The sequence below is a fragment of the Pongo abelii genome, chromosome 5 (genome assembly GCF_028885655.2).
Source record: "Pongo abelii isolate AG06213 chromosome 5, NHGRI_mPonAbe1-v2.0_pri, whole genome shotgun sequence".
Lineage (NCBI taxonomy): Eukaryota > Metazoa > Chordata > Mammalia > Primates > Hominidae > Pongo > Pongo abelii.
This window is the reverse complement of record NC_071990.2, coordinates 165,253,697-165,270,525: the sequence shown is the minus strand read 5'-3', so window position 1 is coordinate 165,270,525 and position 16,829 is coordinate 165,253,697. Positions and strand designations below refer to the sequence as shown.

Below are 16,829 nucleotides of genomic sequence, written 5' to 3'. Positions count from 1 at the left end.
CCAAATGGCTGGGAATGAACATCCAGTTAGAAGCCTTGGTTTGGAACAGTGGTTCTCAAACTTCATGGTGTGTGACAGTCACTGGGGAACTTGTCCAAACACAGATTGACAGACCCCATCCCAAAGTTTCTGATTCAGCAGCCCTAGGGAGGGCCCTAAGAACACAAGCTCCTCTTCCCAAGCTCCCAGGTGACGCTGAGGTTGCTGCCCCGGGAGCCCACTTTGAGAACTGCTGACCTAGGGTGTGCTGGGGCCTAGGTCTCCTTCTCTTTGGTCTCACTGAGAATGTGAATGTGAATGGCCTTTTGAGGCCATTTGCACTGAGTCCCCTACAGGGCACATTGGACGGTGGGGGAGTGTCTGGAAGGGGTCTACACACTGGCTTGCAGCCTCAGTGATGATCACCTAAGGCGGGTCCTGCATGGTCCCCGGAGGAGCCCAGTGAGAAATCCGGAGGAGACAGTGACTGTGTGACGCGGCGCCCACACCAGACCCCTGCTTAGGCTGCAGCTCACACGAAGGACGTTGGTCTGTCTTTGAACAGACAGGTGGGCCCTGCATTTCCGGGAGCTTTGGAAGGTATTTAAAATACTTTCCTCTGACTTGGTTTAAACAGAATAATGAACACCTTTTTCCATGAGAGCAGCATCTATTTGTGTTTTCCAAAGCCTGAGTGTCTCCCAAAGCCTGAGTGTCTCCAAGGAATCTTACCTTGGGCTGATAATTCTTCCCTCAAGACAGCAGTACCTTTGACACAGGACACCCTCCAAAGCCCAGCGCCCCTGTCTAAGTCAGACAGGAGGGCAAAGCCCAGCGCCCCTGCCTAAGTCAGACACAAGGGCAAAGCCCAGTGCCCCTTCCTAAGTCAGACAGGAAGGCAAAGCCCAGCGCCCCTGCCTAAGTCAGACAGGAGGGCAAAGCCCAGTGCCCCTGCCTAAGTTAGACAGGAGGGCAAAGCCCAGCACCCTGCTTAAGTCAGACATGAGGGCAAAGCCCAGCGCCCCTGCCTAAGTCAGACAGGAGGGCAAAGCCCAGTGCCCCTGCCTAAGTTAGACAGGAGGGCAAAGCCCAGCACCCTGCCTAAGTCAGACAGGACGGCAAAGCCCAGGAGTATCACTCTGTTGCCCAGGCTGGAGTGCAGTGGCGGGACCTCGGCTCACTGCGACCTCTGCCTCCCGGGTTCAAGAGATTTTCCTGCCTCCGCCTCCTGAGTAGCTGGAATTACAGGCGAGCACCACCATGCCTGGGTAATTTTTGTATTTTTAGTAGAGACGGGATTTCACCATGTTGGCCAGGCTGGTCTGGAACTCCTGACCTCAGGTGATCCACCTGCCTTGGCCTCCCAAAGTGCTGGGATTACAAGCGTGAACCACCGGGCCCAGCCAACAAATGTCTTTTGAAGGCTGACTAGACCCAGGGCGTGCTTCCTGGCGAGGGAGATGTCATAGTGAAAGGAGCTCCCTGCTCTCACAGAGCTCATGCCCTAGGGTAGACACATGATAAAGAAATAAGTGAAAAATCAAGCATATAGGTACTGCAGTCAGACACTCGTCCATGTTTTGAAGCAAGTAAAGCCATAGGGGACAGAGATTAAGAGGTATGGCGTCAAGGAAGGCCCTTCTGAGGTAGTGACACTTAGCAGAGACTACAGTGAGGCCAGAGGAGGGAGGAGGCTCAGTGAACACTGTGGGGGGTGTCCAGGCCCCGCTCTCTGGGGAGGATATGCTGGGAGTGCTGGTGGAGCAGGGAGGAGGCCGGCACAGCCTCTGCCCACAGAGGGGCCCAACACCGCCAGGAAGAAACAGCTCAGGAGGAACCAGTGCCACATCCTTCAGGCGGCACATCACCCACAGCAGAGGTCTGAAATGTGCCCCAGCTGGGAGGCAGAAGCCATTGGAGGGTTGAGAGCATGGGGACCTGACCAGCGTTTAAAGGGTCACTGACTTCTGGGTAGAGGATCCTGCCACCCCCTGCAAGGTTGGGGGTCAGCTAGGGGAGCCGGGGACCCGGACTAGAGCGAGGAGGAGGGGCTAGGACTTGGTCAGATGCAGATCTTGAAAGTTTCGTAGACAGGATTTGTACTGGATTGGGTGTAGACGTGGAAAAAAAGGAGGATTAATCCTGGCATTTTGGACCCCGTGGCGACGTGAGCTCCTGTTCACTGAGCTGGAGCCCTCCGCGTGGGGAGGGTGCGGGGGTCGGAGAGTGGCGGGAGTCAGGTGGGTCCATGCATTCGGTTTGGATGGATCTCTTCGGCATCCTGGGGGAAATGCCCAGCAGGCGCTGGGGAAGTTGGGGCCAGAGAGCAAATGTGAGAATCGGCCATGCACAGACGACGGCATGTGAATCCACGGGACTGGTCGGGTCACCTGGTGGAAACAGAGGTGAGGCGGAGGCTTGAGTTGGGAGGCCTGCGGTGTTTAGAGGTGATGAAGAGGAGAAGGACGCAGCAAAGGCGACTGAGAAGGAGCAGTCCGTCTCAGCATGCACGCACCTCCCACACAACACGGCCTGTCCTTACTGCAGTGGCCCTCAGGCTCCCTGGGTGGTTGTCACTAAGCAGGTGGATGGTACATTCTCTCTTCTCCTTCTCTTAATGGAAGCACTGCCATTTCTTAGATGGGAATTACAACATCTGTAAATGCCCTGAAATTATCTTCAAAATACTGTATGTCACGTGCACTTATCTGGGTAGAGGGTGCAGAGTTTCCAACAGATTCTTAAGGCAATGCTAGGGAATATTTCCCAATAATTTCTAAATAAAAAAGAAGCTAAAGTAATAAATTTTTACACTTATCAAGCACAGGAAGAGAAAAAATCCTTTCACCCAGATTTAAACTTACAGAAACTTGGCAAAGTAAAAATGAATAAAGAATCCAAGTACCTTACAAATATTCCCACTGGGGAAAGCAAAAGTCAACCTCTGTAACAGAGAAATGCAAATCAATCAATGTGCAAAAGGCACTTTCCACCACATATCTGTCCATGTCATTAACTACTGATAGGAGAATTGGGTAATTGCCAAGTTACTTGTAAGAAGAACTGAGCTATATCAGTAGTGAGATCTAAAACTGGATAAGATTGTGCGAGCAAAAGGAATAGAATCATTCCTTATTGAGGCAACCATGGAAGGAATCTTAGAAATTTTCTTCTGTAGCTACTACATGCTTCTTTAATATCATCATCAGCACTTGAACTGGAGAGCAAACTAGGGTTTGCTAGTTAGGGTTTCTTCAAAACAAAGCTTGACTTCTGTTTTGGATTTCCATGCAGCTTGCCTGCATCCACACATTTAAGACTGCAAAAGAAACAAAGATGATGGGAGATATTTTTAGAATCGGATTCAACACCAATACATATCTTCCTGTTGCAAAGTGCTCTTGATTAAGCCAAGTATACTTGTATTATTGTCTTCCCATTGCAGGACAGAGAGGAGGCTGACAGTTCCTTTTGTATTACAACGTCATGATTACAAATAATCGTAATAGAGTGCCCATTTTAAAGTGGCCTTTCCCTCCAAGCACACAGGAGACTCCCTCAGATTCCCTAGGAGAGCAAAGAAATACTGAATCTACTCCACAAAAGGTAATAGAAAGTTTAAGTCCCTTCAACCAGGCGATTTTAACAGAAATGGGGTTGGCTGTGCTTGGGAAAGCTCTTTTTTCTTGGTCTGAAAAAGAATATGATGTTTTACAAGCTGCCTAGCAAGCCTCCAGTGGACACCTGTGTGGAGGTGGCAGATCCTGGAGAATGGGTACCGCCCTGGTTACCTCTGTGCGACTTGGGCACTGCTGACCCACAAGCTGTGTGACCGCCAAGGTCCTTCTGGGCCCTGGATGTTTGGTGGACATGAATCGACGTGGTGTGAATGGGAACTTGGTCAAAGTCAGCTTCACTTTGCTGAAAGCAAAGCCTCCTTATATCTTGGAAATGTCACATTTTGGACAAACTTTGATCAACGGATACATTTCTAACGAAGGAAGCTTTCATAGAGGGAATTGTTTGGAAAGCATTTGAGGCTTTCTGACTCCATTTAAAATCCTGTTGGAGAATCGAAATTTATATTTAGAAAAATATCCATGGGGCATTTCCCCAGGTATATTACTTCTTTGAAAGAAGATCCATCTTTGAGCCTCCCAGCTTTTGCTTGCAAAAGGCTCGTGATGAACTTCTCAAAATAACCAACAGAAGTAAAAGAGGCTGTGCATGTTGAAACAGACTTAAAACTCTTTAGTTTTAGCTTCTCTAAATTAGCAGTCTGAGATGTCCCATGACCTATACTGAAACTTTGCTAGAGATCCATGGAGGTCAACTCCAGAAGGACTTAAGGGTTTTGTTGTTGCTGTTGTTTAAGATATCTTCAGCTTTGAAAATAATATTTCCTAAGGATGTAACCATTTCATAGAGTTTTTTAACTCTCTCTCTCTCTCTGTCTCTGTCTCTGTCTCGTTTCTCTCTGTCTCTCTCTCTCTCTCTCTCTATATATATATATGTATATACATATTTGAGATGGAGTTTCACTCTTGTTGCTCAGGCTGGAGTACAATGATGCAATCTCAGCTCACTACAACTTCTGCCTCCAGGTTTAAGCAATTCTCCCACCTCAGCCTCCCGAGTAGCTGGGATTACAGGCTGCCACCATCACGCCTGGCTTATTTTTTGTATTTTTAGTAGAGACGGGGTTTCACCATGTTGGCCAGGCTGGTCTCAAACTCCTGACCTTGGGTGATCTACCTGTCTCAGCCTCCCAAAGTGCTGGGATTACAGGTGTGAGCCACCACGCCCAGCCTGAATGCCATATTTTTGACTGACATTTCTCATATAGAGTCAGGCCATAAAAATCATGTGCCATTTTTCCCACCCAATGGGTAGGGGAGGATACTATCATAGCGAGGAGTGTGCCCATGGAGATGACTTTCAGGAGGGCGTGTGGGCTGCAAATCCTGGCATCTGTCTCACTTGGGCCTGTTGGGGGCCAGAGACCACCCACCCCGGCCGATGAGGGCTCCGCAGACATTAGATCCCGGCTCTCCTAGGGGGCCACACGATGACGGAGCACCTGTTTTCTCCAGGTACTTGGTTGGCTGCTTCCCCAGGAACATCCCTCCATCCTCACGGGTATCCAGCCATGGACCTTGGGGAGCCCTGAACAAACATGCATGTGTGCGACGCTTGTAACAAACCTGCAAGGTCGACATCATACAGCCCATTTTTGGAAGGGGGAGTTGAGTTTTAGAGCATTTACATAATTTGCCCAAGGTCACCAAGACAGCTACTCAGTGGTGGAAATATACTTCAAACACAGTTCTGCTGGGCTCCCACTCCTGCACTAGAACCACTATGCCGCAGTATCTATCATCGTGTCCTCGCAGTGACCTGGGAAGAGAGGCTGTCCTGCAGACGAGGAAAGATGAGTGACTCGCTCCAGGCTGTTCAGCTCCCGAGTGACCGGCCCAGCCTTCCCACCCAGCTCCTTTACCCTGGCGTCCAAGGTCTCATTCCTTGCCTCCCCCTTAACTGACTTGAACACCTGAATGGTGTCTTTGAGTAAATGTAACAGTCATAAGAAGACAAACAAAAACCCTTGCCTAATACTCAGTCTCCAGTATTTCCCGCTTTTCATCATTCCGTTCCTTTAGCTGTCTTAGAAAGGCGGTTTCGGTGTATAAATGTAGCAGGTGGAAGAAGCTGTTGTCTTGCTCAGAGGCCGGAAAGCTGCTGACATTTCCTCCTTCTATGTTGAGTTAATCAGAAATTATTTGGCAGGAGACCTGGGTATTATTTTAGAAGGCAGACTTGGGTGGGCTGACCATCGGAAAAGCAGTCTTTTCTAATTCTATTAAAACAACAAAAATGTGGGTTTTGGGGTTTTATTTTGCCTTTTAATTTCCAGAGAACATGATACTATCTATATAGTTATTTTGGGTTTTTGCAAAATTATCCTCTTTTCACAAGAAACTCACCATTGCACGTAAGAAGCATCATATTGTCTGAGGAGTTCTCAAATATATATATCGCTCTGCCCGGGTAGACACTAGTCATGTTTTGTACTTGTTTTTCTTTGAAATAAAAGTCCGACAGGTATCAGAAACTCTGGTAGCAATTTTCATAGGTTACCCCTACAGCTTATAACCCTGCAGCACTCAGGGGACATCCCCACTTCACGGCTGAGGCGGTGTGAGTTTCAGAGCGGTTAAGTATCTTGCTCAAGGCAGCAGAGCAAATAAGTGACAGAACTAGTCAATGAAGCCTGATTTTATTTTATTTTTTTTTAATTTTTTTGAGACAGAATCTTGCTCTCTCACCCAGGCTGGAGTGCAGTGGCACAATCTCAGCTCACTGCAACCTCCACTTCCAGGGTTCAAGTGATTCTCCTGCCTCAGCCTCCCGAGTAGCTGCTATTACAGGCGCCCGCCACCAGGCCTGGCTAATTTTTGTATTTTTAGTAGAGACGGCATTTCCACCATGTTGGCCAGACTGGTCCCGAACTCCTGATCTTAGGTGATCTGCCCACCTTGGCCTCCCAAAGTGCTGGGATTACAGGCGTGTGAGCCACCATGCCTGGCCAAAGCCTGATGTTTTAATTCCAAAGTTAGGGCTCTTGGCTAAGTGGCCGGGTCTTCTTGCTCCTATACCAGGCAGTTTTCATGAGTATAATGAAGAATGAGCAGCCAGAGCTGCCAACAGAGCAGAGTCACAGCCATTCCAGTATCAGCTTTCAAAGGCGCCAACAAGCCATGGTCCTTCTAACTAATAACTTTATGGACTTTGGTGTTCCTTTTGATTGTTTCACTGATGCCAGCTGATGGATGCAACGGAATGTCATAGTTTGCAGAATAACCTGCCTTAATCTGTGGATGTCTACTTCTATCTGTGCCTTTACCAAATATTATGCACCAAAGTCAATTTGTCGGCTGGGCGCGGTGGCTCATGCCTATAATACCAGCACTTTGGGAGGCTGAGGAGGGCGGACCACCTGAGGTTGGGAGTTCAAGACCAGCCTGACCAACATGGAGAAACCCTGTCTTTACTCAAAATACAAAATTAGCCAGGCATGGTGGCGCACACCTGTAATCCCAGCTACTTGGGAGGCTGAGGCAGAAGAATCGCTTGAACCCAGGAGGCGGAGATCGTGGTGAGCTGAAATCACGCCATTGTACTGCAGCCTGGGCAAGAAGAGCAAAACTCCATCTCAAAAAACAAAAAACAAAGTCAGTTTGTCTTATCCAATCACGCCTCTCCCTTCACCATAGAAAATGCTTACAGAAACAGGACAGTAGCTCCTTAGATGCTAGATTTCACATGCCGAGACAGTAATAAGGGGAAGTGAACGATGAGCTCATTTTCAAAATTGGTGTTTGCCTTTAGAAACTTGTGCCTTAGACAGTGAAAACAGTTTGGAGGCTGATGCTTAGTGCATGGAGAAACACATTTCACTTCTTCACTTTTTTTTTTTTTTTTGAGATGGGGTTTTGCTCTTGTTGCCCAAGCTGGAGTGCAATGGCATGACGTTGGCTCACTGCAACCTCCGGCTCCCGGGTTCAAGTGATTCTCCTGTCTCAGCCTCCCAAGTACCTGGGATTACAGGCGCATGCTGCCATGCCTGGCTAATTTTTGTATTTTTAGTAGAGACGGGGTTTCATCATATTGGTCAGGCTGGTCTCGAACTCCTGATCCACCTGCCTTGGCCTCCCAAAGTGCCGGGGTTATAGGCGTGAGCCACCGTACCTGGCCTCATTTCTTCATTTTACGCAGAAGTTGCACTTTGCTACAGGAACGAGATACTTTCGGCTATGTATTTCTAAGCAGTTACAGCATCTCTCAGGTGTGCAAAGTCAGTGTTCCGTCTTTATGAAGTTTTCTGGGCTAAGTTTCAAACGCCTGAAGCTCCCATCTGATGTGCCTGAAGAGCCACGATCCGGGGCTGACTATCTCACAGTTGCTCTTCCCTTTGGGCACTTTTTTCTTTTTCAATTGAACGAAAAAGTGCATGTCTTTTGTCTTTTTTTTTTTGTCTTTTTCCTTTTTGGTCTCAATAAAATCCCCAAATATGGCCATCAGACCCACTGTGTGCTATGAGAAGTCATCCAACTAGCGGGAGGAAGCAAGGAAGAAGAGTTGCCAAGGAAGAATTTTGATCTGTTTCAAGGAGTAATCATTAAGACACATATCAGTTATTTTCAAAAATAATTACAAGCCCTAAACAAACTGCCAGATAACACTTTTATCAATAACACACCAGGTCCTGAGATGCAGTGTGCCACACGGTGGAGAGACGAGGATTCAAGCTAGCCTTTTTTTTTTTTAAACATATTTGCCAAGTTACGTTTCACACGTAACCCTGACCCCATCCTCTCCCCAGTCTTCCCCTACCTGCACCCAAATGTAAACTGAAAAGCCCCTGAAGCCCAGATCACTAGTAGGCTAGAGGCATTAATTACAATTGTAGCTGAGGTTATAATGGGCTGCAAAAATTTCCTGCTGTAATTGGAATATAGATTCAACAGTTTTATTGAATGTCAAAGCACATTATTCCGCACAGCTGCTAGAGGGACACTGCTGAACCCATGCTTCTCCTCCATGACAAACACCTATTAAGCAGTCAGCATAAACTCTTCCCTTACAACCTCTGACATCACCCCCAGGGCAGGCACACAGAGAACAGCAATTGCTGAATTGCATATGAAAATTATAGTTTATTGTCTATACAACTGAAGGTTTAACTCGGACTCCTGCTTCTGTCGGAGCTGTATAAAGAAGCAATTCTTCTCATAGAACAAATAAGCACAGTACACTATTGTAATCTAAGAAACAGGCACTATTTATGTATTGGAAAGCCTTGCTCTCAATAGGGCTAACAGTCCAATGGCCCATAAGCCACTATTTTAGCAGCTGTAGAAAAGAAAGCTGTGGAAGTCACAAGGAATGAGATGCTAAAAGCAGCAGAGACAGATGATCCCAACACCAACGGGAGGCTTCAAGTCCCAGCTGCTGCCACTGTTAGTTTAGCAAGCAAGACTCGTAGGTTGGGACCACGTACTTAATGTTGATAAAGGCATTTTCTCCTCCATAGCGCTCGAAGGCCTCCAGCGTCTCCTGGATCAAGTCCCCAATGTTCTCCCTCTTCTGCTGGCTGTAGTCAATGCCATCTCCGGAGTTCACTGGTGCATGCAAACACACAAAGAGGCCAGTTATTTCTCTGCAATTTCCCGAAAAGTCCTACACAGTCTAGGCATTTTCTCTGAATGCTTATTAGGAGACACAAACATGCAAGATTTTTACACAATCTTGCGGAGTTTTAAAAGCAGTGGCAACTGTACAAAAATAGTCCCAGATTGGAGCCGATGAAAAATAATCTAAAATAAAGGAATAACAGAGTAAACAAAAGTGAGTGAATCACAGTTACAAGAAAGATGACAAGTCAGGGACTCTCTTTCTTGATCTATTATATACAGAGTGTTCTCTTGGGGCCTGAGTTTTCCAAAATCACAGCACGGCGTACTTAGAAGGAACAGTCTATTGTGAGATCAGGCTGTTCGTTCCGTGTAATTTAAAATGGATCTGCTTTGGAATGAGGCTTAGCCTCCCCCCGCATCTCTGCTGCTTTTGAACACATGGCAAACTCTTTCTCCTGAATCCCAGTAATCCAAGTGTTCAGTTCCTTGAAATCATTTTGCTCATTCCAGGTGCAGGTGGGACAGGAGGAAGCTGCTTCTCCTGCCCTGGCTGCTCCTGAACGATCACTCAATGCTGGGATGACAGCTATTTGGCAGTCAGGGCTTTGCAGGGAGTTTGTGCCACTGCTAGTTTTGGAGTCCCCAAGTCCGGGGAGTGTGTCATCTGCAGAGTCTGGAAGTGACCGCTTCAGCTGCCTCTCAGATGCTACGAGGGAAGCAATTCCTAGGGTGGCCTTCAAAGGCCAGGAACCTATGGCTAAGAGCCTCTCTTCTGTACCACAAACTCAATCTCAAATCACTAAGGAAATAGATAGCGATTGTATCCAAGCTGCAGGAGTTACCAAGGGTGAGGGAGTCTGACAAAAATGGGGCCCCTTAGCTTCCATTCTGCGTGTAGATATTCCACAATTGTTTTCTCTAATGATAGTCATTCCACGCTTTCTGTTGTATTCCACTCCCAGGTTACCAAGGGCTTCAACGACATTTATTCTCCCAGCAAGCAAGTCATGAGTGCGTCCTGCCTTACCTATGCTGGAAAGAAAGTGCACAGGTGGGCTGGGAGGACCCAGTAGGATGAGGGTGACAGCTCAGGCCTAGAGGGTGCCATGGGGCCAGGGACCTTCAGTGCAACTTGAAAATGTGCATTTCACCAGAGAAAGAATTCATTTTATTCATATTTCAAGTGTAAACCCACAATGTTTATCTTGTTTGAATGTGAAAACAATAGAGGGAAAAAATGGTGTTTCCAACATTTTATCCTTCATTAGTCATTCGAGACATTTAAAAAAGACTTAGTAATGGTTCAGACCAGAATAAATATAACAATTACAATCCTACACAGCATAGGGAAGCAGTTCTTTTGCTTGATTTTTCCAGAAACTTATTAGAGATATGTCACTGTCTTCTGTGATATACGCACAATAAATTTCTATCCTTATTCTTTTGGTGAGGGTGAAGGCAGGCAGACATATTACTAATTTTCAGGAAAAAAAAAACAGATTGTGAGTCACACAACTGTAGTGTATGTCATTTATTCATAATAAATGACCTTAAAATGGTTCACAAAGCCATTGTGATTAGGTAGGTTTTTCGTTCCTCATAGTACACGTGTTTGTGCTGTCACAGGTAAAGCTGGATTTCAATTTATTTAAAGTTTGATCATCCCAAATATTCAAAATGTCATATATATATGTGTATATATATACACACACGAATGAGAGAGAGGAACAGAGAGAGAGAGAGAGAGAGATGCTGGATACAGTGACTCATGCCTGTAATCCCAGCACTTTGGGAGGCTGATGTGGGAGGATTGCTTGAGACCAGGAGTTTGAGACCAGCCTGAGCAACACAGCAAGACCCTATCTCTATAAAAGAAATAAAGAAATTAGCTAGGTGTGGTGGCATGCACCTGTAATCTCAGCTACTTGAGAGGCTGAGGTGGGAGGATCACTTGAGCCCAGGTGGTCAAGGTTGCAGCAAGCCAAGATTGCGCCACTGCACTCCAGCCTGGGCAAAGAGTGAGACCCTGTCTCAAAAACAAACAAGCAAAACAAAAAGAATATATCAGATAAACAAGAGACAAGATTTTGAAACAAAAGGGTCCTTGCCATATTGTTTTTGAGGAAAACAACGATACACTTTGTAAAAACAAACATGTAAACAGATATACATTTGAAGTCCACCGGTTTTTCTGTTTGTATTTCTTAAGATTGACATGGTGTTCGGAGGCGTGAGAAGGTGCAGGCAGGAATGGCTGCACGGGGGAGATGAAGCCCTGTGGCTCCGCTGTGGGGGAGCCTTCCACGAAGGGCTTTGAGTTGGATTGAGAGAGGAGGAGGAAGCTCGTGTTGGGAGGAGGCGTTGTCGACATTTGTTACAGGTGTAAAGAAAAGATGTTAAGGAAGAAGGTGGGCAGGAGGAAAAGCAACAGGGGATTTGATCACAGGTGCTGGTGGGAGGACCATGTGTGACAGAGGAGGTCAGCAGCAGAGAACGTGATTTTTAGAAACAACTTCAGCTTTCCAGGATTCCAACCAAAGCAGGGACGAATGTCCCCTCAGAGTTGGGCTTATCTTTGTGTGCCCCTTCTCCCCAAATTATAGCTGATAAACTCCTCCTAGGCATGAAAGAGGTGGACCTAGGGAGAAGGTGGCATGGCCTGTTTGTGTAGGACAGAGTCCATTGCATAAACCCCTGGAGGGCACACGGAAAAGATAGTTGATGATGATGCTGAGTTGTGGCTGCTGTGATCAAGTTCCTTATGGACAAAGATACATACATTAGTCACTCATAAATGGTGCCTTTTGTTGGCATATTAGTCAGAAGGTCAAGAGCTGAATAGACCAGGAGACAGACATATTTTCCTGATGGAGGGAAAGGGCGTGGAAGATCTGCACACAATGGAAAGCTTAAGGCACCTGCTTTTCCACTGCCCCAGAAGGCAGCAATGACAAGCAGAACTTTATCTCATGTTCTTACTTTTAAAAAAATATTTGACCATAGGAGTAAGTAAACTATGTAGCTTTTTTTGTTTTTCCACAGTGTATAACCTCAAATGATAAAAGAACAAAACACAATAGGAGTTGCTTATTCAAAAAGTGAGTTGGAGTTGGAATATTTGTAGTTGCAGAATGCGTATCATTGGGGTAGAAAAAAGACCAAAAAAGGAACACCTCCCTTACTTTTCATGCTGAAACAATGACCCTGCATGGTTTGGGGTCTAACTATGTTGAGAAGCAGGTGAGTCATGAGGTCTCCATTTCAAACCTGCTACATTGACAGTTTTTTGAGAGCCTGAAATTGAGATGATTAAGTTTGAACTCGCCATTTTAAATACATGTGACACTGTCGAAAAATACGTTTGTGAGAATAGGACATTAAAACAAATAAACCCAAATGGTTATTTACAATTGTCAATTCTGATTAGGAAAATGACATTTCAATTTAGAAAGCAAGGAGTGGATTTTATGTCTGGGAGCTAGAAAATATACATTGATGATGGAAAAGATATGTTTTATTTATAATCAAAGAAATAGGATGAAAGCAATGGTTTAAACCATACTTGGTGCTTCTGGAAAGATGACAGGCAGGCAGAGGAGAACGAGGGATTTAGTTTCTGTTCTTGGAGATCCCTCCATGCAGGAGGCATGCGACCTACTGCCTCAAAGTTGTTCTTGGTTAAGAATTATTTTAAGTGCATTTATTCCTCTGAATATTGGTGTTTTTGATGATGTAAGCAGTTTAAGCATGAATAATATGCACACTCATTTTTCTATCTAAACCTCCTTAAACTGTCCCCACCGGATGTTTTCTCTTTCCGGATACCATTTTGTTCAGAACTGGGACGCACGTGTCTATCCCGGTCTCTGGTCTCTTGTCCAGCGATGGCATCCTCCCGGCTGCGTGAACTCAGCTTGCGGCTGTGAAAGGACAGCCGTGCACCTTGTCACCGAGGGCCACCGCAGTGGGGAGCTGCACCTGACACATTTACATTTCACAGAGGTATCTGCCATTCCGTGGACATGGACCAGCAAGAGGCTTGGATGACGTAGGATTCTGATGATGTATTCTCCATTTCAATTCTAGACTGTGTGCAAACTTCATTCTTTCTTCTACTTTCTTTAATTATGACTATTACAGGAGAAAGGAAAAAATCGAAGGCGAAGGAAGCAAAGACAGAAAGGAAGGACAGCTTTGGTGGCCAGAGCGAGGTCTTCCCACGTCACTCCCGGGACGTGCGCTGACGCGTTGCTCCTCGGTCCTGCAGAACGCCGTGGGTCGTGGCAGCAGCTGTAGCTGTTTCTCAGGCTGTCCTCCCTGTAGACTAAGCATCTACTCCGCGCTATAGGGCAATGCGAGACAAAAAAGACCCTTGCCTTCCCGGGAGCTTGCCATCCAGCTGAGGAAGCCTCATTAGCCACGCTTGCTGTAGGATACAGTGCTCACTTTCTCCTCCATGGAAGTACGTCTGGGCCCACGCACCCCACTCCTTCCAGAGCCTCCACGCGCTGTGTGTCCCCCGTGGCGCTTTGCTTGCCACCGAGCCCTGCGTCTTGAGAACTCTGAACGGTTTGTTGTAGTCAAGACACTCGGAGATCCTAGAGACGCGAAAAGCAGGAGGGGAACGCGTGACGGCCACTGCGAGGCTGAGGGAGAGTTTAATTCAAATTTGGATTTTTCTCACTCTTATGCTTTGGGGCAATACTGTTAAATGGTAAATATATAGCCATTGTATGAACAGCAATACACAAAGGAGTTATTTGGAAATGAAAGCCTTATTGAAGGCACTGGAAAAATAAAACAAATAAATGCTTCCTTTAGATTGCTCACTCAACATGCCTGAAGTGTTGTTCATTTGATACCGAACAGATGAAGTCATTTATGAACTCTATCTATACTTTTGCATAATGACTAAGAAAATCCTAAATAGGCATGATTTCAGGAAGGAAGCCCTTCTGCCAATTTTGAGAACGTCCTGGCTGAAGCGGCAGCATCGCACTCTCAAAGGGAACAGCGAGACCACACCGGGGAAGGCAGAGTTGTCAGGTCCACGGGAGGAGAGTCCCGGCCCCAACACGCTCTCGTGCCTGAGATGCCTGAAGGGCTGGAGGCTGTTAGAAGGCAACGAACCAAACATTCTCCCAGGAAACACTAACTTGGGAAACTCCATTAAAAACCACCTGAGTGAATCAGGAAATGGTTAAGTGGTGAGTGAGATGATGATAAAACTATCATTACCAGTCTTTATTCACCTGCTTTCGGAAGCTTGAATTTTATGATGCAACTCTCCAGGCTCAGTAACAACAATGGTTTGTGTTACTTCCTAGGTACACAATAGCTAGAGTGTAGAACTGACTGTAGAAATTAGCAACTATCTCAGACAAATACATGACGATTATCTTGATAGAACAACATTCCCCTTAGCCGCAGGGAGCACGAGACATTGACTCAGGCAGACTGACTCTTTCCACGCATCCAAGGCTGAATGACAGCCGTAAAGCCGAGGCTCTGAAATAAATAGCTGCGGAGGCATCGTGGTTCAGCCGCGCCGCCATTGGTCTAGGGCTGTGCTCCGGCTGTTGGCATGTGGAGCATTTGCTGCCAGGCGTAGCCACTTTGCATACGTGGCGCTTGAGTGAACCCAGGCCAGATCCAAGCTCTTTCCGTACCCAGCATTTGTCAGAATCAAGCCGACTGCAGAAATCAGCTTGCCATGTGTTCTCCACTGGGGCCAGGTAATCTTGCTGAAGCAACACTCAGTGGAATTTAAAAAAAAAATGCTGACAGAAGAAATCAAATAGTTTCTTTCTGGACCAGAAAAGGCATATTTTTGATTCTCAAATGCTGAACTAAAAAAATTCAAGAGCTTTAAGGCCCAAGTAAAAGGATTTTCACCTATTAAGACCTGTAACCTTTGACGTCATCAGTCACAGCTAAAGCTGGCTTTCTTCTGATTGGGTTGTAGTGATGTCATCCGCTGTGGTGAGAGAGAAAGCGAGCCCTGGGGGCCTGGCTCAGGTCTTGGCAGGTTTGTGCGGGTGGAACTCACTGCATTTATTATTATCATGTTTCTTGATGACACTAAGCCATCACAGATTCTCTGTTGGATGATTCTGAATAAATTTTCCTTTTTTTTTTTTTTTTTGAGATGGAGCCTCACTCTGTGGTCCAAGTTGGAGTGTAGTGGTGCAACCTTGGCTCACTACAGCCTCTGCCTCCCAGGTTCAAGCGATTCTCCTGCCTCAGCCTCCTGAGTAGCTGGGATTACAGGTGTGCATCACGATGCCCAGCTAATTTTTGTATTTTTAGTAGAGACAGAGTTTTGCCATGTTGACCAGGCTGGTCTCGAACTCCTGGCCTCAAGTGATCCGCTTGCCTTGGCCTCCCAAAGTGCTGGGATCACAGGCGTGAGCCACCACACCCAGCCAAATTTTCCCTTTGTGTTTATTGGATTTAGCAGTTAAAAGATTGAGATGACCAAAACAGAAACTCCTTGTTTGTATTTACTGTTTTTTAAGCAGAAATGTCAATTTTAGTGAAATAAAACTAAAAATTTTCAAAAGAAATTTATTCAACAGATAATGTATTACTAAAAAAAAAGTCATTAACAATAACTCATAATGTTTGCGAATTTAGAAACGGTTGCTTTTGAGTTTTTTTTTTAATATGAATTAAGAAAGGGGAAAAGGAAGGCTACAGGTATATTTTATCTTTTAAGATATTTACAGTTTCAATACCTAGATTAAATTGTCACCATTTGTTTTGCCAGAAATGTGTTTGTTTGGGTTAGCTTGGACTGAATTTACTATATAGAAATAGTGTTACCTATTTAAGAATAAGAGTTTTCTCCCATAAAGTTTGGATAATTATAGGGAAACAGCTATGAATTCCAATCTGGTCTTTTCTGGAGGTGAAGGAGAGAGAAAGAAAAGAAGGAGGCAGGGGAAAACCTAGGACCAAATTTATTTTTTTTCTTTTTAAACAATGAGTAAGAGAAGAGCCTTTTGTGGAGAAGCTGTGAGGTTATCTGCTTTTAGAATCCTAAAGAAATGCTTCTTTCACTCTATTTTTTTAGCTTTGCTATGTAACTTTGAGGGGACTCAACTTTTCTCTCCCTTAACCATAATGTGTGTTTCCCCATTTGGAATCCTGGGTGTTTCTGTGTCTGGGCCATGCTTAGCCACTGCTTCCTTGGCTGACTTCATGTCCTCTTGGAAACCGAAGGTTCCCCACATTCCCTTAAATACGACCTCACAATGGATATTTCCAAAGTCTTGGTTCACGGGTGTGTGAATCAAAGTTGCAGTGGTTTTTCAACCAAAACTTACAATAACCACAGCATCTGGCATGCTAGAGATGCCCAAGGGCTTACCCACTTCAAATCTTCTCAGATCTCGTTGACATTAATGAAATTCACAAGATTTCTTTCCTCTGAAGATAAAAGCTTTGAAGTAAGCCCTCGATTCCCAGCTGGATGTCTCGTTCTCTTTCTCTCTTCTTGACACCGAAGGCTGGGTCACTAAAGCACTAGGCTACTAAGCTCGAGGAAACGTTTTCATCTTCTGAATGGGGCCATTGGTCACTTGAAGAGATCATGAATCTTGGCCTAACAGTCAATTCAATATCTAAATTTCCCTCACACAGACAATGACA

At 45.6% G+C, this 16,829-nt stretch overlaps 1 protein-coding gene across 3 annotated transcripts in view; it reads right to left on the bottom strand.

The window, feature by feature from the left end:
* Nucleotides 1-3,088: 3,088 nt before the first annotated feature.
* Nucleotides 3,089-16,829, bottom strand: part of PACRG (parkin coregulated) — a 592,936-nt gene continuing 579,195 nt past the window's right edge. Inside the window, exons 5-6 of one of the 3 annotated variants that reach the window (XM_054558790.2) lie at nt 9,041-9,161; nt 3,089-3,298 (exon numbers count right to left, since the gene is read on the bottom strand). In XM_054558790.2, the coding sequence (XP_054414765.2) occupies nt 3,223-3,298; nt 9,041-9,161 (197 nt within the window). In that variant the 3' untranslated portion in view covers nt 3,089-3,222. Of the gene's footprint in view, nt 3,299-8,676; nt 9,162-16,829 lie in introns of those variants that run through there. The other 2 variants (XM_024248816.3, XR_008526781.1) reach the window with 2 other exon arrangements.